Source organism: Staurois parvus, unplaced genomic scaffold, assembly GCF_062004578.1.
Source record: "Staurois parvus isolate SC_StPar_1 unplaced genomic scaffold, SC_StPar_1.0 ptg000165l, whole genome shotgun sequence".
Classification (NCBI taxonomy): Eukaryota; Metazoa; Chordata; class Amphibia; order Anura; family Ranidae; genus Staurois; species Staurois parvus.
In genome coordinates, this window is record NW_028317961.1 from 1,965,353 (window position 1) to 1,993,351 (window position 27,999).

The following is a 27,999-nucleotide window of genomic DNA, read 5'->3' on the forward strand; positions in this document are numbered from 1 at the left end:
TAGATGTGTTTAGCCCCATCAAGCAAAATACTGCTGTTCTTGGACGCACTGACCCTGGGTTTTTTTCCTGCTGGTAAACACTACTGCTACTAAAAGCTTCTAAAAGTCTATGTGCATGGACACATAGGATTCCATTTGGAAGCAGTAAAAAAAATGCCTGATACCCCTAAAAGTGGCTGCAAAAACGCCCTGTGTGCATGAGGCCGTAGCCTCCCTGGCGGTATTCCCGAGTGTAACTCGGGGTAAAGTTTCAGTACCACAAGCGGTAACCCCGAGCTACACTCGGGCTTACCGTGCTGTGCTGCTCCGGGATCTGTTCTTCTCTTACCTTGTCCTGCGCTCCCGCAATGTCCCTCCTGCAGTGTCCCCTGTAATGTCTTCCGGCGGATGCTGGCATCTGTCATCTGGGTTCCGTCCCCTGCGAGCGTCGGGACGTACGGGGATGGAACGGCAGGGAAATTTGAAAATGACAAAAAGTGACATTCACTAAATACACTAAAATCACATAGTAAAACATTACTGTATCAAACCATTTCACATACATTTTGTCCCTAGTGTTTTGTACTGTGCCCTGCCTGTATATTTAGCTTTCTTTCTGCCTGGAAACTGAGAAATGTCCATGGCGTCCAAAAAGCGTCCCTTAGGTCAAAAGCAGTTTTAGACCAGCTAGAGAACAGCGATAGTAATTCAGAATCACTTGCAGAATTGAGTGATAATGATTCGTGGGGAAAGACGTCATCAGACACTGAAAACGATTTTGCGACTTTGCTCTGTGATGTGCGAACTTGGCGCTCTATTTCAAATTTCAGTGTTTTTGGTTTGATTATATTATTGAATTAAATGTATTAATATTTTTTATGATTATTTATTCGATTATAATTTATGATTTTGTGTTTCAAATTGTAACATACCGGGGATGTTTACTAGACTCTTGTTCGGACAGATTTCAGTGAGTTATTCCTAAAAATGACAGGCCTACAATAAAAAAAAATATTTCCATGCAAAAAAAATGTACCACTTTGAGCACAGAAATATGGACATAATCAGACCGCTAGGGAGGTTAAAGTAAACTTGAATGTTTGCCTGTGTTAACCCTCTTTCATCCTTAGAGCCCATTCACAATATGTGCAGTTACCTGTGTTTTTCCTCATGGATAAACACAAGTACTGTAATTGCAATGTTACCCAGAAAACAATAGTTTTTTGGTATCATGTTCACACCAGAATGCAGCTTCAGCAGCTCCCTTATCCCTCTTATAACAGTAGCCAAAACACAAATCCACCAAAGTGTTATTCTCCTGAGCAGAACGTTCACTGCATACCTGGGCTCAGCTTTATTTACTGCAGGGCTAACAGTTTATCTCAATCTCCCATTGCTACAAGCTGCCTGAGTGCTAATGTGTTCAGTTACCAGTGCACTGCTTGTTGAATCTATCACCCAAACTGGAGACCCAGATACAGACTGTATATCTATTGGCCTTCATTTATGCCATTTTATAAACTTGTACAGTGAAAAGTTACCTACCAATCTTTGCTCCTTTAATTGATATCATTCATGCCTGCTTTCTGAACCTGTCAGCATACACTGGAGATCAAGGTACGCTGCCAGCCTAGCAATAAATAAGGCTGAGCTTGTGTATGCAGTGAATATTCTGTTCTCATGTGAGGAGATTAACACTTTTCTTTTGTGCATTTGTTTGATTGGCAGGAATGGTTCACATGTGTGGCAGTGACTAGCACTCCTCTGAAAAGTAATCCATGCTTGGATCACTTTTCAGTGCTGCTTGACAGATGATGAGGTGGTGATACACCACCTCCTTCTGTATGGTTTAACCTGATAATTGCCATACTACCATGCAGGGGCAGACTGACAACTCATGGGGCCCCCAGGCAATAGGAGATCATGGGGCCCCTGTGTCCTGGCCCAAACTCAAGAAAGCCTATGAAAAAGGTACCAGGGGCATCTCTTGGGGCCCCCTATTGACCCCGGGCCCTCGGGCGGTGCCCGAGTTTCCAATTGGTCAGTCCACCCTTGCTACCATGCCATAGTTGCACCATTGAAGTACATTAGTCGCCCTGCCCACCAAAAGCTACATGCTGTTAAAGTTTTGCTACAAAGCACAACATAATGGCTGCACTATGTGTACAACTGGTAGCAGCTGTATGTTTAGTGTTCAGGCAGGCAGTTGGGATTGGTAAAACAGTGGCTCACCCCCCTCATTTTACTTTCCCCCGGGTGGCATTTACATCTGTCTGTCTATAGGGCTGGATGGACCTTCTGATCAGTCCATTTCTTGACACCATAAATTTATTTTTCTCACTTGATCTTATTTTATTTGACACACTCCTGAGGAAGCTTTGGTTGTTGGAGCAAAACATGTAGAGGCTTTTTTTCTGGGTCACTTAGGAGCACTGTTTATATATTTTTGAATATACATGGTACTTTCTCAAAAAAAGTTTTTTTTTGGAGTAAGAAGTACAGCGCACATCAGTGCAATTTGTTGTATTCCTCAAGACAGAGAGGTATTTTTTATTGGATATGGTGATATATGGGGCTTGTCCATTAGAAGCTTGATTTATGGCTCGTGGATGAGTGTACCTGTACTACATATCTGTAGCAAGATAGATTACATGACTTATTGCAATCTCTTGTGGGCTATTATCTTCCTAAATGTAGGTTAGATGGCAATATATTGAGTGAATCTGCTTTATACACTACAAGTATGTGGTCATTATGATTTGATTTCTTCTTCCATAGTTCCATCCACAGTGTAGCTGCATGGTGAAACTTATATTTGGCACGTCGCTGATATTATGTTGAATGGGATGTATATTATAATGGAGAAAGAATTGCACAAAATACAGCTTCCTAAATAGTGTGCCTTTTCTCACTCTATAGGTATTTACAATTTACAGTAGAAACATACTTTTACATAAATCATAATAAAGTTTATATTTGAAATAATTGGCTACTTTGTGTGTAGGGATGCGTTCCCTCGTAAAGTGATTTGTTCAGATCAGGTCTCCCTGAATAAATGACAGGTGGATCTGATTGCCCATTTAAAGGTACCTTAAAAGTGCTCCCCTCCTTTTGTCTTTTAGATTCATGTTGTTTCTAAGTCAAGGGAGTCTCTCAGTGCAGCTACTTGAAGATTAAAGGATCACGGATTCTCTTAGGAATATGTTTCTGTTGGAAAATGTTCTCACTTTCCACACTATTATCTTATAACTCCCTTCTATTTGCAAGGTGATCTACAGTATATATAGAATCTCTGTGTATAGAATATTTTATAGGAGTGACTGCAGTGTCACTGTTATCAACAGGGGTTTTTTTGTGTGGTACTTTGGAACCTCCACCTCCAACACTAGCACTGTGCTCACTGGTGTCACTTGTTCTAAAAACAAATACCGATTTCCTGTGCTGGTTTCTACAACTGACACCGTGCTTCTTACACCCATTACATGGTAAGTCACTGGGGGTAGGGTCGGTGGAAGAGTTCTGTACTGGGGTAGGGGGGAAGAGAGAGTTATGTAGTGGCGAGGGATCTCTGCACTGGTGCAGATGGGGGAAGAGCTTTGTAGTGGGGGGGAATTTGAGGGAACAGCCCTGTACTGGGTAAAGTTGAGAAGCAGCATTTTGGTGGTGTTTCTTCCACCACAGACTCAGGGACATATTCCTTCCAATGACACCACCAACTCAGGGACATTTTCATCCCAGTGACACCACCAATGGTGGCACATTTTTCCTTGCAGTGACACCCCCAATGCAGGTACACAGGTACATTTTTCCATTCAACGACAGGTACATTCAGGTACATTTTTTTCATTTCAGTGAAATACAGAGACATGTTTTCTTTTTTGAGTGACCCACCAACCCAAAGACAATTTGACACTGTTAGCCCCATATTTGTGCACCAATTTTGAACCTTTCCATTTGCTGCAGTGTACCCAAAATTTTGGTACTATTTTATTGCATGTCACAAAAATGACAACCATTTTGGTGTGCGCCGATCTACTGGCCCTATCCCCTTCTTCATCCAACAGGGGATGGGGGTTGGTGGGGAAGATACGTGGGTGGAAGCATTTTCTCATTTTCACCCCAAGCATTAGCTGACCTTGCACTGGGCTACAGACTACTGTGGGTTGAAAGGTTTTCTGTACACATGACTGGTTTGTTTCAATTAAAGGTGATTTTTTTCTTTACAGGGATTTCTTTTTGGGCACTGGTAGGAATTTGGTATTTTAGGGTAGTGTACTGACTCTGGCTATATATTGCTTAAAGGGCATCTTCCTTTAAAAGTCCCTTTTTTATTTGTAAATGCCATTAGTGACCTTCCAATTGCGGATAGAAGGAGGGCCTGAAAACCCCAGTCCTAACACCACCACTTTATTTTGATGCATTAACCTCATTAAAAACAGTATAGAATCTTTCTTCATGTAGTTAGGAAAGCCCTTTGTGACTTCATTCCATCTCTTAGGATGATCCATACAAGGAATTTATTTACCTAGTTTAGGACTAAACATTAACACTATGATTATCATGGCTGTTTGTGGTCTTTGATAAACTAAACATTTAAACATATTTTTTATTATTTAAGTGGTAAACTACACAATTTGATCTTTTTTTAAAGGATACGTTCACCATTTAGCAAAAATAACAAATGCAGGGTTTTTTTTCCAGGTTAAAAAATGTGCATTTTCTATTTTTCTGTTTTTGGAGCCTGGAAAACTCTGTGAATTAATTATGCGGCCATGTGGGCAGAGCCCCACATTGCCATGCTGTTTTCAAAAAAGTGACAGCTAGTATGGGCAACTTCTGCTGGCACAGGGAGAGAGGGTAGTGGTGCCTCAGAGCTCAACAGAGCTGTGGTAGTGCACTGAGAGCTACACGCCGACAGCCACAAAGGCTGTCAGGAGCTGCAATCTTCCCATTCACAGAACACTTTGAATGAATGATGTGACTGGATGGGCGAGCCCCTCACAGCCCCTTTTTTAAAAAACTATGACAGCTAGTGGGGGAGGGAAGGGTGGATCTGGGGCAGAATATGGGTGTAATATGTAACGTTAAAAAAAGGTGAACTTATCCTTTACTATGTAAACATTTAAAACATAAGTAAATGAAGAGTATAGCTTCCATTTAAATGGGAACTGAACAAGGGACGCTATGGCCAAAAATGACAGGCAAAAGACTAGTTATTAGTTTTGCTGTGGTTTCCCTGCAGCTGCTTTTTTTCTCTTTTACTAACCTTCCATGACTTGTTCTGCGCTGCTTCTGTTTGTGGAAGTGGGCATCTAGGTAGAGACAAGTTTGTTCTTCCCCATGTTAGAGCCTCCAGCAAGGAGACCAGAGTGCAGCACAGTAGTAATATCACCAAATCTCACTCCAAATCTTCTTAAACTCAGAGAGAGCGGTGTCTTAGATCACTGTGCAGGAGTACCTAGGCACACACAAACCAGGAAAAGTATTGCTGTTCATCAGGAGGATAGACATACATCTTAGTCACGATTATTATTTCTAAATGTTACTTATAAAAAAGCAAATTTTCACTTTTTGAGTTCAGGCTCACTTTAAATTTCAACACATCCTTGTTCAGAACGCACAATAGACTGTTGGTTATTTTTGGTAGGGCATTATTTACCCTCACTGTTTTATTATTTATACAGTAAAACACTCTAAAAGTGTTGTGCTCCATAAATAGATGACGCTAAAAATGGTAGCAAATAAATACTGAATTCTTGTAGTTTCTATTCTAGTGGTATATTCATGAAAAATTTTAAAAAGCTGTTACCTTTAGGGAACCATCTTATTAACAGATACAACAAACTTGTGAGCTACTATGCTAAAATACTTTGTGCAAAATATGTCATTCAATTAGCAGATTGCTTGCACTAAACACATACTCATACAAGTGTGCCAGTGGTAATAAAATATCAAAAATGTGCTGTGCTCCACTTAAAGTTACAACAAACTAAAGCATTAGTGAAAAATAAAATGAATCCAACAAAATATAAAAAATGTCTCTATTAATTCCTTGGTTATCTTCAATCACTTAACGGTCTGGTCATATATCTAAGGTGAGTGCACAACTGGTGGGGGTGCAAGTGTTGAATAATTACAGACACCAAAGGTGGACATTGAAGCACTTGATATATTGCATTAAAGTGATTGAAAATAACCAAGGAGTTAATACGGACATTTTTATATTTTGTTGGATTCATTTAAATTTTGCACTAATGCTTTAGTTTGTTGTAATTTTGAGTGGAGCGCAGCACATTTTTGATATTTCATCTTAATAACACATTTTTAAGAAACCTGAAGAGAGAGGGCTACACTTTTGTAAAATACAGGATGTGCCCAGTAATTCTGTGCTATGTTTTCTGCAATTGGCATACAGTATGTGCAGAAATTAAAACCAGCTGCAGGCTACCCTTAGTCAATCCCAAAAGAAATAAAGAAAGTAAGAATATCTGAGATGACAGCTATGGATGTGAGGTGATCTAAGCCACATAGCCTAGTTAGCTGTGTTCCTGTAAAAGTTGCTTAAAACATCAAGATGTAAAACACCTAGAGCAGACAGCCCATGCTCAGATGGTGCTGGGGATGGGGGACATGTGCCTTCCTTTGTGCTCATGAAAAAAAATAGATGTCTTTGAAGCAATCATAAAGTTAGCCCTATAGAACCCCACTTGCCACCATTACGAAATAACCCATGTGTGCATCTTAAATTTAGTATCCTTCTGAAATAAATAAACTGAGTGAGTGAAGTTCAGGGGCCTGTTTGTCTAAAGTAAGATCGAGCCTAGTAATGACCACTGGAAGAATGACAGAGTCTGAATCTGTGGCCTGTAATCCTCACCCCACCATTACTGAACCTGCGGCCTGTGAGAGTCTCTGAGTGACAGGGGACCTAGATAGAGACTAGGATGGTAGCTGCAGAGAAAGACACCATTAGATTTTACTTGTTATTGTTCTATATTATTTTAAATGCAATTGTACATACATAATGACCATGAACTCATAATATGCAAATGTGATTACTGCATCTAAACATATCTTTCTTTCTTTTGTAGGTTTTCCAGATTGCATATATCATTATTAAGGCTGCAAACTCCCCTAGACCTGGGAACTGGATTTTAGAGCGATCTCTCGATGGTATCAATTACAAGCCATGGCAGTATTATGCTATCACCGACAGCGAGTGTTTAACCCGGTATAATATCAACCCACGAATTAGTATACCTTCGTACACAAAGGATGATGAAGTTATCTGCACATCTTATTATTCAAAGATTCATCCACTTGAAAATGGAGAGGTAAATTGTGCAATGAAGCAAAGTCAAAGACTTTGACAGCACCAAAAGCTGACTTTACTGTACTCTAACTGACAGGTTTTATTTCCCTGACAGCGGCACACTGCAGGCTGACAGTGCTCTCTGATTGCCTGTAACATAACAGAGGAGGGGGCTGAATAGGAAAACACATTTACATTTCCACAGAGTAATGTTCCTGCACAAAGAAGACAGACAGAGCAGCGAAGGTGACATAGTGATGAGCCCACAAGTTCATGCTGAAAAAAAGGAAATTTATTATACTATGCAACAAATGCCAAGTATGACAGAAATGTTTTGTGACTGTTTAACAGGCTTTCATTACAACAAATAATTATAAAACAAAATGTGTATGAACGTTATTTATCAGCATTAAAAAGGGATATTTAACAGTAGTTATTTTATATAAAACTAATAAAACTACAGTTAATTCAAAGGATCAGTGCAGTCATACGGGAAGGAAAAAGTAAAAAACTAACTATAGGAATGAAAATTAAAAGTCCAGTTAGATGGATGCTAAAGCCTCGTACACACTATGAGAATATCGGACAAATGATCGTCTGTATTTTTGCATGCTAATCTCATATCAAAAATGAAGAGGTTACTAAAGTTACAAAAATTCACATATGACAGAATACAACTTCGGAAGTTATGTGATGTATTGTATTGTAATGCAATGTAATTTTACTTTTCCAAGTTTGGTCACTCAATTTTTTTTGGATGAATACTGTACTGATTACCACTTGACCTCTGGAAGAAATTCCCCCTTCCTGACCAGGCAATTTTTTGCAATATGGTGCTGCGTTACTTTAACTGACATTTTGCACAGTCAAGCAATGCTGTACCCAAATGAAATTTATGTCCTTTTTTTCCACAAATAGAGCTTTTCTTTGGTGGCATGTGATCACTTCTGGGGATTTTACTTTTTGCGTTCTAAAAAAAAAAAAAAGATAATTTTGAAAAAAAAAAACACCAATATATTTTATTTTCTACTATAAAACATATTCAATAAAAAATTGTATAAATCAAATTTCTTCATACATTTAGTCCAAAATGTATTCTGCTACATATTTTTGGTAACAAAGTCCCAATAAGCATATATTGATTAGTTTATGTTTAGCGTCAGCAAACTATGGGACATATACTGGAATTTTTTTTTATTCTAGTAATGGTGGCAATCACCAACTTATAGTGGGACTACAATATTGCGGTGGACATCTTTACACTAACTGACACATTGTGGGAACCAGTTACACTAATACGGTGATCAGTGCTAACAATATGCACTGATCACTGTACTAATGACACTGGTTAGGAAGGGGTTAACATCTAGGATGATCAAAGGGTTAAGTATGTGCCTAGCTATGTGCTTGGTTTACACTATATGGTGCTGGCACAAGGGGATGCGATGGATCATGTTCCCAGCTCTGTAGGGACATATGATTGATCACTTTCCCCTGTCACAACAGAGCTGTGTTTATGTAAACATAGGCACAGCTCTGTTCTTCCTCCCTGCTTGACGATCTGCAAGTGCCAGTGAAGATCCGTTCACCTGAACTTGTAGATCGGCTTCTGCTGTGGCAGTTTACAGCTGAAGCAATCCACCAATAGCGCGCCATGAGGCAGAAGTGCTAAATCACGTATATATACATGAATTTGCACAGGAGAGCCACCCTGTAGCAGTAAAGCTACAATGGGCTGGACTTCAAGTGGTTAAATGAAAATCGTTTGTTCTGGTAGCGTATGAGAAAAAGTTTCATGCTTGTCTCTTTGGATAATTTCACACAAAATGTCATGATCGGTTTTCAAAAGCTGTGTACTTCCCGCACTTGTCCTGGATAACTCAGTGAAAATGACCATCCTGCCTGAATTGTTGTATCATTTTCGCACCCTCCCAGTGTGGGTTGCTCCTCATTTTCTCTGGTTGATTCAGGAGAGGATTATACGCTTCATCTGAGCCGATAGACACCCCAGAGTCTCCAGAAATACGCTTTTTGTCCATAAACTCCAGGGAGGTCTCGGGGTGCCTAATGTAGCTAAGTATTACCAGGCGAGCCAGATTGCCCCCCTGTCTATGTTACATGCTTCCTCTGATATTCCTTTCTGGGTCCTTTTGGAACTACCTAACTGTGCCCCCATTGCAACATCGATGCTCTTATGGTTCCCACCTGCCCTACGCCCAATGACACTGAGTTTGATTTTGCTCCATGGCCTACAAGTGTGGGTTTGCTACTCCAGTGGCTTGATGTCGCCCTTTCTACCAACAACTAATAACCCTCTTTTCCTGCTGGGTTTAGATCAACCAGGGGCATTCTCTTGGCGGGTGGCCAATAGTTTCTTGCAGGTGCGACACTTTTTGACTTCTCGGTCCTTCCCCACCTGGAACTCCCTTCGGGAATCACGGGATATCCCTCAGGCGGAATTCTTTTGTTACCTTCAAGTGCAGCACTGGTTGACCTCTTTGTGTGGCACTTCCGCCTTTCCATATCAGAAATCTGCCTTTGAACAGCTTTGCTACAATGTCCGGGCACTTCGGTCTTGTTTCCCTACTTTATGCATCCTTGAATGGACGCTCAATGCATACTTTTCTATCATATGTTGCCCAGTGGGAGCGTGAATTGGGGGCGTTGTGGATCTGGAGGACTGGAATAAGGCCAGGTCGTTTATAGCTAAATGTTCATTTAATACAGCCATGCTGGAGGCAGCATACAAAGTACTGTTTCGTTGGTATTGGGTCCCGGCTCTTAAACACCAGGTGAACCCTGCCTATAGTGATCGCTGCTTTCGAGGTTGAGGCCATCGTGGGGATGTATTGCATATATGGTGGTCATGCTCAACACTGGTTGGCTTTTGGTCCCGCTTATTTGGCTTTCTTTACACCTTGTTCCATCTCTCCATACGCCGGGAGGCTCCGTATGCTTTGCTTCATTGTCTCATACTGGGCTTGTTGGCTCATCAGCAGAATCTGGCTTCCTATTTGTTTTTGTCGGCCCTAGAACAATTGCTCAGGCCTGGAAAGGCCTGTTTTTTCCTCTTCAGGGGGTGCAGGACCGTATGACCACTCTGATGCTCAATGAACAGATGTCGAGTATCCGTAATGATTCCCAACAAACATTTTTGGAAATATGGGAGCCGTGGTTGACATATGCCTTTCCCACCCTCCCCCTGGCTAATCTGGGTTTATGATGCTGTATGGTATTGATGCTCCCTGTTCCCTGCCCCTTGTCTTGTTTTCCTCTTTTTTCTTCCCTCTTTTTCCTTCTTTGTTTCCTGCTTAATTCTGTGAGGCTGTAGATACTTGCCTTTGGCTGAAGTTTTTGTTGGTGTTATATCACTGTTTCACTTTTTTATGTTTTCAATACCATTAATATGTGGGAGCGCCTTTTGCATTGCTGGTTTTACAGCACTGTTCTCTCTATTTTTTATGTGCCATTGAGAGACTTTGCATGGGAGTGTCTTTTGCTCTAGTCCTTCTGTGTTAAATTGTTTGAAAAAGTAATAAAAGCCACTGAAATACAAAAGCTGTGTACTAACGATCAGATTATGGGACTCTCTCACCTGATCTGTTGCATCATTTGGGTCACTGGTGGTCTCTGTGTAGATGGGGGCCCCCAGTGGTCCTGCGGTTCCTCCTGCAGAGTTCATTCCGGACAGCAACACTCAGAGTCTTTGGCTGACAGAGTAGTTCTCCAGACCATTTGGCAAGTTCAGCAATCAGATATTCCTCCCTTTTTCTCCACTTTCTGTCACTCTCCAGTACTCTGGCATTCCACACAGTCTTCTCTTCACAACCTCCTTCCAACTCTCTAGCAGCTCACTTCTTGTGCTATTCCCAGGGTTCTACTTATATATCCCTATGCAATATACCAGCTCCTCTGGGAAATGTAGTCTTCCAATTAGCTGCCTTCCAGCAAAGTCCTGCGGTTCAGCCTACAAAGTCCATAGAGCTTTTCACTAGAGTGTGTGCCACTGAGTTGCAGGGCACTGCCGCCTTGTGCCTCTGTTAACATCCTGCAATCTGAATAATAGCAGGGTGTTACACATGCGATCTGCTTCTGTGAATGCAGCCCACTTCACTATAATAGTTTTAAATTGACTTTTAACACACAATTCTTATAGCCTTAGTTTAAATCTAACTCAACTGTTATAAAACAGAACAGATGGAATTAAGTAAGCAAGTTAAATAATGTTTCTTGTGCTGTGTAATCCCATCTCAGTCTCTTTAACACAGTGGTGACATGTTTGGCATGGTATCAGAGCAGTAATATTTCAACACCAGATGGGAAGCCCAATCTGTTAACACATAGGTAATTTTGGTGCAGTGATAGCACCACAGCACCAGGACAGAGTACAGAAAATATGATATAGACAATTATAGGTGAGAACACTTTCTTATGAACCTTAAAATTCTCTGAAAAGTCACCTGTCAGTGAGCATAATCTAACACCAATATTCAAATGTACAGTTAAAAGACTTTGTGGTGTGGTAATGTTTAATGATGAAATTTAAGTTTTTAACTTTTTGTTTGGGTCATTTACCGACCACATAAGTAAGGATGATATTTAAGTTTGGAATGATGTGAAGTTTGATCCTAACTTTGCCTTTTCATAGTTCATCTAAATGACACCTCTGTGCCAACACTGAGTCCCCTATAATGCATTGCACGAACTATGATCTCTGTCCTCTGTCAGGTGGCATAGTGCGAGCAGTATTGGGGGTTTGTAAATGTGCTAGCCCCCTTCCTATAAAAGATTGCACTCCCATCAGTCTTTTGTCTGTGTATATTGGAGTTGGAGTAGATAGGGGCAGCTTACAGAAATTTTAAGGAGAGGTAGTTACTGCTGCTGCTGTAGTGCTATCTACAGAGCTGTACAGTTCTATATACAGTTCAGTATCGTGCCACTGCTACATTACAGTCAATTTAAGTGTTGCTGCAAAGAGTGGAATGTCAAAAATTACTTCTGATAGATGGCGACACTGGACATGTATAGGGTTCTAGCCCCAAAAGAAAGGAAAAAAGGGTGGCAGCAGCTGTCTACTCTCTGGAAACCCATAGCAATATACTTAATAAAAAGATTTAAACAGCGCTCCCCAACACCCTATTAGTATGCTTATAACAAGATATTATAGGTATACAGACCGTAAATATGCTCAAGTGCAAAAAATGCTAAGGTGCAAAACAAAAAAGTGCTGTATGCAAACGACCCCTGTAAGAGTGTTAAATATCAAAAAAATATATCAACATATTCTAATAAATATAACAAATCATAGAACATCCCCCATCATAAATCATACAAAACTGATGTGCCAATTTGTGCAAAAAAAATAAAATAAAATATATATATATATACTATATATATATATATATATACACAAATATATGTGCAAAACAATATATATTTATCTTAATAGTCCATAACAAATCATGATATAAAGAAATAAAGTCCTTTAATTTATGTATTTTTGTATTTTTGATTCTTGTGTTTCCTAAAGAATCACCACCACACCGTGCCGTTTGCATACAGTACATTTTTGTTTTGCACCTTAGCATTTTTTTCACTATAGCATTTTTGCACTTGAGCATATTTACGGTGTGTATACCTATAATATCTTGGTATAAGCATACTAATAGGGTGTTGGGGAGCACTGTTTAAATCTTTTTATTTAGCATAAAGAGTGGAATGTACCCCTCTTTAGTAACTGTGCTCTTTAGTGCTTCATTATTGGTGGTATTTGATCACCTGTGCGGTTTTTATTTTTTGCGCTATAAACAAAAAAAGACAGACACTTTTGAAAAAAAAAACTATATTTTTGACTTTTTGCTATAAAACATATCCAGTAAAAAAATGTAAAAATCAAATTTCGTCATAAATTTAGGCCAAAATGTATTCTACTACATCTCTTTGCTAACAAAAAAAATCCCAATACGTGTAAATTAATTGGTTTACGTGAAAATTATAGCGTCTACAAATGGCAGTATGTATATCGGAATTTTTTTTTATACTAGTAATGGGGGCAATCAGCGACTTATATTGGTACTACGGGACTGCGGTGGGCATTCTGACACTGGGTGGGAACTGACTAACTGCCACTGACATCCCAATAAAACTAACAGCGATCAGTGCTAATAAAAAGCATTGACACTGTACTAATAATACTGGGCAGGAAGGGGCGATCAAGGGGTTAACTCTGTGCTGTTTTACTGTGTGTGCTGGGTGTGTTTTACTAGGGAAACATGCTGTTGTGTATTTCTTTGCTGTGTAGATGTAGAGAAATACACAGCAGCATGTTATTGCTAGTAGGAGAGAGACCTGTATTGTTTACACACAGGTCTCTCCCCTGTCAGTGTTACTCGGCGATCACAGGGTGCCAGAGTGGAATCTTCACCCGGGACCCAGTGATTGACTTCTGTAGCTGCCAACGGTGGCACTGGTAGGGTGGAGCTCATGCGCCCCCTACCTGGAAATGCAAATCATGTATATATACGTGATTTTACAAAGCCCTGCCGTCCTGTAGCAGTACTTCTACTATAGGGCAGAGGGGAAGCAGTTAAAGAAGTATTATACAAAAAAATAGATTAGTAACACTCACAAGCAGGGGCAGACTGACCATTTGGACCATTTGGAAACTCGGGCACTGCCCGAGGGCTCGGGGTCAGTAGGGGGCCCCTTGAGATGCCCCTGGTACCTTTTTCATAAGCTTTTTTGAGTTTGGGCAAGGACACAGGGGCCCCATGATCCCCTATTTCCCGGGGACCCCATGAGTTGTCAGTCCGCCCCTGCTCACAAGTGCTTGTCTTTTTTTTCCAATACTATTCCTTTATACCGGCTTTTGAAGTTTACAATTGCAGCAGTTTAGAAACTGGATGAAAGGTTTAGCACTGTAACAGACTTTTTAAAATACAAATAATTTATTTTATATACATCTATATAGATCAGATCAACATGAGGGACAAATGAAGAGGAAAGAAACTTTGTTCCAAATCAGGGACAGTCCCTCGAAATCAGGGACAGTTGAAGGTGTTTGTGTGTCAGCAACAACTTCTGTTGCTGATTACATGTTGCTTGACATTTTGGTGTTTTGTTGTATATACTGTACATATACGAGATTTTTTTTTAGGATGAGCAGGGTTATTTGCTGCTTACACAGCCCAAACTGTCCTTTGTTTACAGCACCAAATCTTCATATTATAATGTGCACCAAAGCACCTCATTCTTAATTCTAATAAAATTAGACTTTCTCCTGTTTCCATATTGTCCGACAGGACTAAAAGGAGAGGCACAGCTAGCAAGAGGTAAGTTGTGGAGTTAGGAGTTGTGCTGTATCTTTGAGAGGTAGGGCACATCTGTCTTTTCTTTCTGGCAATGGGCGTGCTATACAGCCAGAGAAAGCACATGGAATGGTGGTGGAGTAATAAACAAGCCTTTTTCATGCTCCTTCTTCCCCCAGGCTCAAATTAGCAAAATGTCATCAGGAGCTGCAAATGCACACTCTTCTTCCACCTCATCTAAAGCTAATGCTGTTGCCCTGAAAACTAGAATTGAGAAGTCAGCTGATTTATTTAAGCAGACAACTTGCTGCAGAAGGATGCACAGGGATTCATTTTATTAGATACTGGGGAAGAGAACACAAGGAGTATAGAGGGAAGCAATAACAGGGAAGGAGAAGCAATTGGCGTTTATGCATCTGTAGGTGCAGCAAGTAGTGAGGAGGGCGGGAACGATGAGATGGAAATCTGTTCCTTGTGCCCAAGAATGTAAGTAAGGGGACAGCAAAAGTGAGGCAGAATATTTTTCAAAGGCAGCTTGCAGATACCTTGAATGGCAAAGCTCTAAATTTGCAGGCCACTGCAATCGCTATGTCTGCTATGCAGATCTCTGCAGTCTGAGTCTTTTTCACACATCTGTTGCAGACAGCACCATAGTGGTTTGGAGTGTCTGCCTGCAGTGTATTAAGTGTGGTAAATCTGCCAGTCATTTGAGTACCACATGCATAAGGAGACACATGATTGTTCACCACAAAGTGGCAGTAGGCCCGAAAGTCTTCTTATTTCTCCCTTTTTACCTCTTCCCCCCAGTCTACAGGAATCTCAATTTTCATCCACTACAGCATCTGTAGCCTCAAGTGATAGGGATGGAAGTCTGGCAAGGAGGTTTAGAGGGCTACCTTACTGCACATTACCAGGGAACAAAGCCAGCACTGGGCCATGCAGAGTAGAACCAAGTGTAGGCTTCAATTGTGCAATAAGTCTCCTAACCCTGACATCTCCAGCTACATACTTGACCAGGCAGGTATTGCCTCTTCCCCATCTGCTGAAGCATAGAAAAAATATTCACCCAGTCACCCCCATGCCCAGCATCTCAATGCCAACTTGGAAAATATTCTGGCTTTGCAACTGTTTCCCTTCCAATCAGTAGAGTCTGCCTTCTTCAAGAACTTTTCAGCCTGTAGTATACAATATTGGCAGGTACCCAGCCACCATTCTTTGCCCAGAAGGCCACCCCTGCCCTGTAAAAGCATGTAAAAGGTATTGTCTCTGTGCTGCTAGAGCACAATCATTGGCAGGGTCCACTGACCACAGATACGTGGTCCAACAAGCAAGGGCAGGGATGTTATGTCTCTTTGTCCTTCCTGACAGCCAGGAAGGATGCAAGACAGGGCACACCTCAAGGGAGTTTAGATCCCAAACCCAACTGAAGTCGATGATAGCAGACTATGTTAAATCAAAATTTAAATGGACATTTTCCAGGCTGATAGGCAAGGGTTGGACTCTGATATATATGGGCAGTGATATATTAAAGCACTGACATTTACAAAGGGAATTTGCCATCAAATGACATTTCCCTCCTGGCCTCTTTTTTTTTTTTTTTTTTTAGAAAAAAACAGCACACAGAACACAAAGATACCCAAAAATACAAGACCTTTTAGAGAGCTACCCCCACCAAAGACACAACAAAAGGTTGTGAGGTTCCCCTGGAAATCTATACGAGATACTTTTAGTCTATTATAGAATTGAAAGGGGAATCCCTTTAAGAAAAAAAGCCAAAACAAAAATGCATGAGGTCCTACTAGAAATCCATACCAGACTGGACAAGAAAGGGGGGATGAGTGTGAGCCTTCTTTCTAAACCATACTAGGCCACATTCCCTCAACATGGGGGGTACCTTGCTAGAACACCCCCCCTCCCCAGCAAAGCACCTTCCCTCCTCTTGATAAGGACAAGAGCCTTTTCCCAACAACCTTTGCTTGGTGGTTGTGGGGGCCTGTGGGTGGGGACTTATCCGAATCAAGAAGCCCTTTTAACAAGAAGCATGCACCACTATACCGTCCCCCAATGTTAATGAGTAAGGGGTACATAATACTCTTGCTCATTCACAAACAAATGTTAACAGTAAAAAAACACAAGTACAGTTTTGACAAGAGCTTTAATAATAAAAATAATTGTCCCACAATGTACATAAGTCATGTTGCTCAATAATTGTAGATCCACATCAATTATGATGCCCACCAACCTGCAAAAGAAAAAAAATTACCAGCCGAGACACATCTAGACCATTCGCTTGCCTTATAAGAGAGTGGGATCTCCAAGGTGACATCATTGATCATATATAGATATGACCATATTTGGTCAATGACATCACAAATCCAGTCTTATTTTAGATGAGGATTTGATATAGATATTAAAAAGGATGTGGGGTCCCACCATAATCCTTACCAGGCCATTCAAGTCTCTTAATCCCACCCAAAAAAAAAAAAGTGAAGTCCCCCCAAAATTCCATACCAGACGCTTATCCGAATATTTATCCTGACAGGCAAGAAGCTTATCGGAATCTGGAAGGCCCTTTATAAATAATGTTATTAGCCAAACATGGCTATGTGGCCATATTTCAGCAACAATGTAATCCCTTTGATGCTTGTCCAATAGTTTATGAGGGATTCCTGGCCTTGTAGGTGAATAATTGGTAAGAAAATTCAGGTGAAGTTACATTTAGACCAAACGTGAACTTATTCCTGGTGATGGGGACAGTTCAGTCACTGCAGGCTTGTTTTTGGTGAAATTATAGATTTTTTTTCCTCCAGAGCTTAATGGTGGATGTGGTGTTTACAATTAGACTAGACAAGGAAAGAGAAATGAATAATCAGAAACGGTAGAAATAATATGTTTACAGTGTGCACAATATTACTTTCTTTTTATAGTGTTAAAAATACTCTTTATTGTGTATATTTGGCCTGAACAACTGCATGCATTGTGTCAGTTTGAGAGTGCAGTCTACTTCAACAGCTAAAATGCAGCTGAAATGCTGTTTATGTTCTCTGGGCAATATTTTTTGCTTTTTCTGTGACACATAAATTCTTAGATTTTGATTTGTAGAATGAAAAGCTGCGTGCATTGTTTCCTTTTCACAATGCTTTCTCCTCTGTTTCAGTGCTAACTGTACAATACTTCTGGCTGACATAATGCACTGTGTTTTTTATTTCTTGATATAAAGTGTCTTGTCTCTCCATCTTAAAATGTGTGAAAGGGTATGCATGATGTGCAGTATTGCAATATTTCTGATTCCTGTCTCCAACATATTCCACTCTCTTTTTTAGTTCCTAATAAAACCTGTCTTGTCTTTCCCTCTTATGTAGCAATAAAAGGCTACCTTAATGTGCAGTGTGTATGTTCTATACTTCTAGCTATTGTCTATGACAAAATACACTGTCATTTTTATTTCACAATAAAACCCACCTTGTCCCTACGTTTTTAAATACAGTCTAGTATAAAGACTTACATATTGTGCAGCATGAGTGTGCAATATGTCTGGCTAATGTCTCGAACAAAATCCACTGTCATTTTTATTTCATGATGAAACCTGTTTTGCCTCTCTCATAGTGACGCAGTAAAAAATCTTGATGTGCCCCATGTCTGTTGTCTATTTCTAGGTATTGCGTAATACATTGTACACTGTATTCTTTATTTTTCAATAAGACGTTACTTGCCTCTGCCTCTAATTGTGGTTTGAAAAAAAAGCCTACATGATGTGCAGCTTGTCTGTGTAATATTTCTGACTCTTGTCTCTAACATAATCCTCTTTAATCTTGAAAAGTGCCACATCTCTCTCCCTCTTAAAATGCAGCCTACTATAAAGGCTTCCATGATGTGCAGTGTACCCTTCTGGCTCTTGATATTATGCACTATGATGCTTATTTTACATTTAAACTTACCTCTCTCCCTCTTGAAATGTAGGCTAGTGAAAAAGCTTACATAATATCTAGCATGCATGAGCTATATTTCTGGCTCTTTCATAATCTCTTACGTAATCAACTGTTTTATGTATTATGTCTCTGCAACATTTCTGGTGCTTGATTATGACATAATCAACTGTAATTTGTATAACACTTTAATACACGCATCATCTCTCCCCCTTGAAAAGTGAGCAAGTGAAATGTCTGCGTAAAATGTTGTCTCTTACAAACCACTGTCATTTTAATTTTATGAAAATTTTTAAATGTGGCCTAGTTCAAAAGGCTAATATGATGTGCAGCATAAATGTTCAATATTTCTGTAACTTGTCTCTGACATAATACTAGGTAATATTTATTTCATGATAAATAGTATTTTGCATTTCTTGAAATGTAGCCTACTAAAAAGTATTTCATGATGTGAAGCATGTCTATGCTTTTTTATGGCTCCTTTATCCACCTTTTCTCTCTCTCTCTTAAAATTCAGCCTAGTAAAAAGGCGTATGTGCTGTTTTATGGCTCTTGCTCCTAAAATTCTACATTGACATAATACATTGTAATTTATATCTCAAAAAACTGACTCACCCCTCCTTCTTGAACAGTGGCCCAGTAAAAAGGCTTAAATTAAGTGCAACATGCTGGTACTTTACTTTTGGCTCTTCTTTCTGACATAATACACTGTTATCTGTCTCTGTGTTTTTATTTATTTTGACACTTTTTTTGGTGAATGAATAGGGGTATAATGTACCCCATACTCATTCAAACAGGGGAGGCAGGATCTGGGGGCCCACTTGTTAAAGGGAGCTTCCAGATTCTGATAAGCCCCCACTGGCAGACCCCCAAAACCATGCCCAGGGTTGTGGGGAGGAAGCCCTTGTCCCCATCAACATGGGGACAAGTTGCTTTTAGGGGGAGCCCCCATGTTGAGGGCATGTGGCTTGGTATTGTCCAGGAGGACAGCTGCTCACCCCCCCCCCCCATTTCTGACCTGCCAGGCAACACACTCAAATAAGGATCTGGTATGGATTTTGGAGGGGACCCCATGCTGTTATGCTGTTTTTTTTTTTTAATTTTGGCGTGGGGTTCCCCTTAGAATACATACCAGACCTGAAAGGCCTGCTATGAATTAGTGGGGACCCCGACGCTGTTTTTCTTCTCTAATTTTACTTTTTGACAATTCTTTTGTTTACATTCAGCTGTCAGGAGGGCATTCAGCTGACAACTGATGAGTCATCGATTGTTAAGAATGTGGGTACCCGGCAAAAAAAAACCCAGAAAAACACCAAAAAAAAACAATATTAGCATGTTTTATCCAACATTTGTTTTCAGCTCATTGTGTTCATGGAGCCTAATTTAAAAAAATTTAAAAATATCATCAACATATGTTCATATGCTGGAGCTGTTAGATATAATCTAATATAATTCCTAAATCTTTATGGCAAACCCTATACCTGCAGCCAAATATACATCCTATCAATATCTGATCACTGAATAATCACTGATCAAGTATCAGATTTCAGGCTTAAATGTAGATATGTAATAATCATATGTGTCGAAGCAGGGGATCAATATATAATAATGTTTGTTGTTTTCTATATGATCCAAACAAGATCTGATGGTACATGATCAGCTCGGTAAGTGTTAAGGTGTTTTTCATACACTAATGACACATGGCTGCAAACAGCATCATAGACTTCTTCAGATACACATTGAGATACACAGTGACATTATAAAACAGTAGACAAATCATTCAAGCCTGAAGTCCTTCATAAATGTTATCTTCTGAAATAACCTTGACATCAAGCAAGATTAATTGTACCATTTAAAATACCCCAGTACAAATAGTAAATCATCATAGATGCCTAGTTTGTGTAGCTGGAAATGCATTTAAAGGATAAGTTCACTTAAAAAATGTTCATTTACTTTTTTTTTGGAGGAGTTTGGAAAGCATTGCGCCTGTAACCAGCAGATTACTGATGCAATGCAGGAATACTGCAGACTGTCAGTGTTAGCTGTCTGCCCGTACATCATATGGGCAGGCCGCTTCACACTAACAGGAAGAATCAATAAACTACCAGAGCACTCATCAGCACCATGGTAGTTCATTGGGAACTACAAGCCGATATCCGTAAAGGATGTTGGTACTTGTAGTTGATTAATTCACAGAACTCAATGAATAAAGCTGCCCTGTGGGCGGAGCCCCACATGGACACATTCTTTTTAAAAACTGACAGCTGGGATGGGGAACTTCTCCACATATTGTTGTCACAGGGAGCGCGCAAGGTTGGCTTGTGGCTGCAGTAGTAGAAATATGTTACATGTTCCACTCTAAAAATGGGTGGAATGTTTCACATGTTCCCAAAGGTGAACTTATCCTTTAATCCATCATGCTGTCCATGTACTAGTAATATTACAATATGTTTAATTGTAATACATAGTTTCATGGTAAATACAGCTTAGATGATGCAGAATTAAAGATATTTGCTTTGTAGTAGACCAGTAGGTAAGCAACACCTTTAAACAACAATCTTGTCCTGCTTTAGTCAGAAACACCAGATGAAGTCATTTTTAACGGTGTGCAAAAATAGCAAAAGCTGTTGCAATTTGTCATTCTAACATGCATATATAACACAAAGGTGACACAGGCCAGTAAAGGGATAATGCTGAACCAAGGTCCCATTAAGAATGGAGCTGAAGGGGATAGTTGTCAATGACAAAACAATATTTGCTAAACAGTTCATTAGGCTGACATTTCCCAGAACTCTTTGGGGAACGAAAGAGTTAGGAAGAGTGTGACAAAAGCAGTCCATGACATTTCACTGGAAATTTAAAACATGGCATTTGAAGCAAATTTGTACTCATTAACAATACCCTAGAAACAAGTTTATGTTTTTTCCTTGATTTCACAGAAACAGGCAGGTGTTTATTAGCTGTGATGTTTGTGCCATGAAAAAATTGTGGGATATTTGCTTTTTGGAAGATTTGTAGAATTAGCTAATATTCCACTAAGCATTATGATGTCTCTTTGTCATTCGTCTTGATAAACAATAAAGAGAAAATGCTCGGAACAGAAAAATAAGGATAGTAGATAAAAGAACAATGGAAAGAAGCCAATACAATCTATTACATCAATTTGCAATAATGTTATCCCATATTTCAATTAAGTTCACTGCATACGTATTGTGATTACGGTATCTATAATTTTTCCTATCTTGAATGGATCTGTTCTTATTTCAAAGTACTTGTTCATACACTATACAAGTGTATAGATAAAATGTTGGTTGGGCATGTAATATGACCTTTATAAGACAACAAAATTAGACTAAAAACATAAGGTAGAATTCAGTTTGTGTCCTAGGAGCTCAAACAACGGATTTACATTGTTAAGTCATCAGCTATTCTGAGTTTTTACAATAAATGCGCACAAAAATATATTATGATTATTATTATTATATTATGCCAAGGTAAAGCTGTAATAGATGTCTTATAGCCAGTAAAGATGATTGGGAGATCTTCTGTTGGGGCTAATGAAAGAACATAAGTGTTTGTGTCCACTGTGTCCTACCAGAAGATGTAAATCTTTTTAATATTCAATGCAAGGGCATTGGATCTTATAGCTACAATTCAAATACACCTCAAATGAAAACTTAAAATCCCACATTAAGAAGAATTTGTTTTGAAGATGTAATTTACGTGTTCGGTATCTGTTTGATAAGCATTAGATGAAGATTAGTATACATTTATTTCTTAATGCTATAAAACGTGTCAATTGTAACAGCATTATTTATATAACTTTTTTTGTTGGTTATAGATTCACACCTCCTTAATTAATGGAAGACCAAGTGCTGAGGATCCTACACCAACGCTTTTGGAATTTACATCAGCTCGCTACATTCGACTGAGATTGCAACGGATCCGGACTCTGAATGCTGATTTAATGATGTTGGCTCAAAGTGATCCAGAGGATATAGATCCCATAGTTACAAGGAGGGTATGTGATCCTGAAATGGCACAATGTAATTTTTTTAAACTGTGAAACGTTTAGGCAAATAAAGATTTACCTAATTTGATTTTAATGGTCTATGTAGGCTTTAACTATCCTTGTGATTTTATGAGAAGGTAGAGGTGTTGATATGAAATCCTTTTATTCTTTATGAGAGTGCATGTGCTTTATACTTTATACTGTGTGCTTTTTATCTACCTTTGTAGAGGTATCAATGGGCATCCAGTAATACATTTCCAAACTTATTTACTTAATTATAATAAAAAATTATAATAAAAAAACTATTAAAACTGCAAGAATCAGACAAGGGTCATCTGGCTTAACATAGCTATACATGAACATATCTCTTACCAAGTATATTTTGGGATCGGAGTTCTGCCTGTACATGTTTGCAGTGCCACACTGAGAAGATTCACTTTAGCTTAGCTTGTATTCTGTTGCAACACACTTGTGCTAAAAATGTCATTACTTTTTTTTTTCTTCATTTTATTACACTATATGTGTAAATGTTTGTTAACACTTGGCCATTCTATATATACGAGAATCTACTCCAAAACCACAGACATTAATAAGTGCCCCACAACCTCTTTGCAACTATAACAGCATTCACTCTTTTGAAAAAGCTTTTCACAAGATTTTGAAGTGTATTTGTGAGAATGTGGGCCTATTCAGCCAAAATATGCTGAGATAGGGCTCTATGCAGACCACTCAAGTTCTATCACACCAGAGACATTAAACTATGTCTTTGTGTACATGAACCAGGTTTTGTGTATAGGGGCACAGCTATGACAGAATAGAATAGGACCTTTGCCAAAGTGTTGCCACTAAGTTGGAGGTGCACAACTGTTCACAATTTATACTCAGCATTTACAAAAATCTTGAAATGTTGGTTCTCAGTACTATTTCACCTAAAGTAGATTTAACCATATTTATGTTTCAGAATATATCTATAATTTGCTATATTGAAATATTGCTAATTTGAAATTTTCTGATCTGATCCTTAAAGGGCAACTAAACTTTTGTGGGGAAAAAAATAGCAAATAAAATAAAAAATAAAATAGCATATACAATTGTGAGTCATACTGTAAGTCATACTGCAATTGAATGTTATTAAATATTACTTTTCCTTTTTAATCTGCAGTGTTGTAATTTTCTGTAAAATTCAATGGAATATGGCAACCTGGAGGGGTTTTGTACACAGATGGTGTACAGAACACCCCCCAGAAATGTAAGTTCCTGCTTGTGTGATTGGCTTACTGATTTCCTAAGAAGTCTGCACTAAGATACAAGTCAGATTTTGGGCATTCCCTGCATTGTCATCGCAATGTCATTTTTGGTGAGTTAATCCCAAAGGAAAATCACATCTAAAAGGATGCAGAGCCTGTAACTTTCCTCATTAGAACTCTGGAAGTGCAGCAGCTGATTGATGATTATAGGGCACTCCCATTCACATTCATTTTGCCCATGGACAAGTGAAACACACAACTATTTCTTCAGTATAACAAAGAGTAGGAATCTGCAATAAAGTTTGATAAAATTCTTGCAAAATACATAAATCACCCAGAGGGGAATATTTTTTCTCAACAAAAGTTGAGTTACTCTTTAAATCTTAAGAGCTTATTTCAGCTATTTATTTCACTGATATGGAAAACATAAAAAAATATAATGTAGCAATGCCTACTAACTTCAATAAAAATTTGTTGTTTTGATTGGGTATAATGTTACATTAAAATTCATGTGCTTGCTCCACTGGACTAGATTACATTAACATAATAGAAATATACTTTTCCTATTACTAGAACATTTGTAGGGTGTCTTTTTACGCTCTCAAATTTAAAATCTGACTTAAGGCAGAAGGTCACTGTGCCTTTTTGGTTTCTATATATATTCATTGTTATATGAAAACACACTGAACATTGTATTATTTGTCTAATAATACCATTTATTGAATTTAAAATTTTATAAACAGATACATTTAATGCAGCTCATGCCTATTACAAAGTTTTAGATTAGCAACTACAAACATATCAATCCATAATTTATAACCAATTCTGCCGAGCATAATTTATAACTAATTCTGCCCAGTAGGTGTCTTTGTTCTAATGTCAATAGGTGAAATTGCTTACTTAGTGATGATGTTTGTCTGTTTGATGTTTACTATGCTTTCAGGCATCAGTAAGGTCAGGATTTCCTAAGTCAACCTTTAGTTTCACAAGCTGTTCATAAATAGTGGATATCCACACAAGTTGAGAAAATGATGATTCTACCTGTATATACCTGGTTACCAGTCAGGAGAGGTGAAATATTGCCAATATATGGATATGAAAACTTATTATTCTTATTAGGTCAACTATAAAAACTTTCCTTAGAGGCAGCCACAGTTAAACAACACCGATATATAAGCAAACAAAAGCAATGCATAAACAACATACATGCATAAACAACATCACCCAGTTAAGTATCCACATTTATCTGAAATATGCATTGTTAGAGATTATCCCTTTAAAGTTGTAGGAGTGGGGCCAAGTGGGGTCAGCACCAATTGGGTCTGTAAGATAATACATGTGTAGTTGATTCTTGAAAAAAACTTAGAGAAGATGAATTTTGTATAACATGTATAACAATTTTCGGTTTATGTATACCCAGTTTTACATTTCAAACACATTGGCCCTGATTTATCATAAGTGTGGCAAATAACTACATTGTCATATTGATGAGGACAAGTGCTTCTTCCCCACAAACCTGGTTGTTGATTGTGCTGGTCTGCAGGTGGGGGTCTTATCAGATTCTGGAAGTCCCCTTTTATAACAAGGGGGCCACCAGAAACTGCCCCTCCTTGTGTGAATGAGTATCAGGAAAATAGTAACTAGAAATAAATTCCCTTGTGGCTTCTTTAGGTAACAGGGACAATCAGGGGCGGACTGACAACTCATGGGGCCCCCGGGCAATAGGGGATCATGGGGCCCCTGTGTCCTTGCCCAAACTCAAAAAAGCCCATGAAAAAAGGTACCAGGGGCATCTCATGGGGACCCCTACTGACCCCGACCCTCGGGCAGTGCCTGAGTTTCCAAATGGTCAGTCCGCCCCTGGGGACAATGAGAAGCTGCCATATTAAGAAGTGGTAGAAATAGCATTTAAACATATAATTTTGCTTCTTGCCGAATAGAGGGCCAAATTGGCAAAAGTTTGAGCATTCACCTGAATGTCTGAAGTTGCAACTGAATCTTCAGCTAATCCCTAGTGGTGATAGAAGCGGGCAATGTGGCAGTGAAGGGGGGCTGCAGGCATTGAGTAAGAGCATGGGGGAAGGGGATGCAGAGGGTGCAGCATTCAGGAGTGGGGTTAAAAGGGTGATACAGGTGTAATGGTAAGAGTATGTGGGTACAAGTGTTAAGGGGGGGGGGGGCGAAAGTGCAGTAAGTAGTAAAAGAAGAGGGGTAAATGCATGTTGGGTGGTGAAAGAAAACAGTACAGGTCTTTTGGGTAGTGAGGGGGGTGCAAGTGTGGTGTGAAGAGGGGTTACAGGCAGTGGTGTATTTAGGTTTTGTGCTGCCCTAGGCAATACAAAAATTGCGCCCCCTGCAGAAAGAGCCTGACACTGACCAAGAACACCCTACCCTCCACCCAAGCCTTCCACTACCACTGCCCCCCATAAACCAGCCACCACTCCCCATGGCAAGAGAGAGAAAGACACTCACCTTCACAGATCTGGACATCCCCAGGAACAAGAGTCGGGCTGTGTATACACCGTCATGAAACCCACAGCATCTCTTGGAACCCACCAGGTCCCCATGCTGCGTGTGTCCCTTCTTTCATCCCTTTTTCCAAGGGGCAGTGCTGCCCCCCCCCCCCCCGAAAAATGCTGTCCTAGGCAAATGCCTTGTTTGCCTTGTGGTAAATACACCCGTGGTTACAGGCAGTGGGAGGCAGGTGTAGTGGGTATTGAGAGGAGGGGCGCTAGCCCAGTGGATGTTGAAAGAAGAGGGGTACAGGTGTGATTTTTGTTGAGAGAACAGAGTTCAGGAGTGATGAGAGCAAGTAGGTGCAATTATGGTATGTAGTAAGAAAAGTAGGGTGATGCGAGGGAATGCAGATACAGTGCTAAGAGCTAATTCCCTGATTTTATTATGTAACTTGTGTAATCAGTCTTCTTACAACAAACATCGATCCACCACATCAAATGAGTGATCATTTGATGGGTGTTGCATCATAAAATATCATAGTATATTACTTATACAGCATAAGGTAACTCCTATGAATAGTTTGAAATTCTGTCTAACCACTTCAGCAGTGGGTTTTTTATTTGTTATGGAGCAGGGTAATCACTACATTTCAGCTATGCTCCTATTGATCTATCAATAATGACACAAGGCCGTTTACACCCGCTGGTCCATAGGAATACACAAACCATGAGATCAGATCCCCCTGAATGACTGACAGGCAAACCTGAATGGATTGCCCATGTGAAAGGGGCCTAAATTAGCTAAACATAAAGACTTCTATCTGGGTGTGCTTACTTTGGGTTTATTAGAAGTTCAAAAGGAATAGTCTTCGTTAAGAAAATGTATAGGGCATTGCTTCAGCTAAAATCATGATTGCATTTCAAAACAAACCACTGATCTACAGCAACAAGTGGCAAAATGTAAAAAGTGTAAAGAATGTTGCATTAAATATAACAATCTGTTAAAGAAATCTAAAATTCAGTAATCCCTGTAAATGGATTTTTCTTAAAAATTGTTTTTTGGGCTGTGATTTTGACAGCAGGTCCCAGAGAGGGGTGAGAGTAAATAATATCTAAGGTCCTATACTCTCATTAAAGTAAAACAGGAAACTTTCAATTCTTTTTTGTTTTGAAAGATATTAGGAGTCCTTCCTTTCACACGAGACTTACGTATTCATTTTGAGTATCTTATCCATCTTTCTTGGACTCTGGATGGATGACACTATTTCCTGGGAGATGGATTCTGATGCTTTGTGTAGTAAATATCATTCTCTACTGTTTTACATTTGTAAGTGTTATGTTGACTGGATGGCAAGAAAGAAAGAGAAGTAAATGCATGCATACTGAACTGTAACTATGATAACAGAAAAATTCAGAGCTGTGCTCAGATTTATCCATGCTGAGATTCTAAGGCATTTTTTTATTGCAAAAAATGGTAGATGTTTTCCACAGCATGCTTGTACAGCAGCCTTTCTCTGACTATGAAAGAATATCACAGGGTATAGCAGTCCTGTATAACAATTTATCACTGTGCAACTAGCTTCTGCTGATTTGTTTGATGTTGCATTGGGCATTTAGCTTGGAGATTACACTTCTGTCTTTGTGTAAGGTTTGAGTATTTATCACTGTTCTGTTTGATGTGAATGAGGAGCAAATAAAGGGCAGGCAGAATAAATGGTAATAAATCAGTCTGCAGGACCTGAATCAGTGATCCACATTAC

General features: G+C 39.3%; 1 protein-coding gene across 6 annotated transcripts in view; it reads left to right on the forward strand.

Annotated features, from left to right (window-relative positions):
* Positions 1 to 27,999, forward strand: part of LAMA2 (laminin subunit alpha 2) — a 1,220,316-nt gene that overhangs the window by 370,464 nt on the left and 821,853 nt on the right. For all 6 annotated transcript variants that reach the window (XM_089676131.1, XM_089676133.1, XM_089676134.1 and 3 more), the window contains exons 4-5: positions 7,071 to 7,313; positions 22,366 to 22,545. In XM_089676131.1, the coding sequence (XP_089532257.1) occupies positions 7,071 to 7,313; positions 22,366 to 22,545 (423 nt within the window). The remainder of the gene's footprint in view (positions 1 to 7,070; positions 7,314 to 22,365; positions 22,546 to 27,999) is intronic.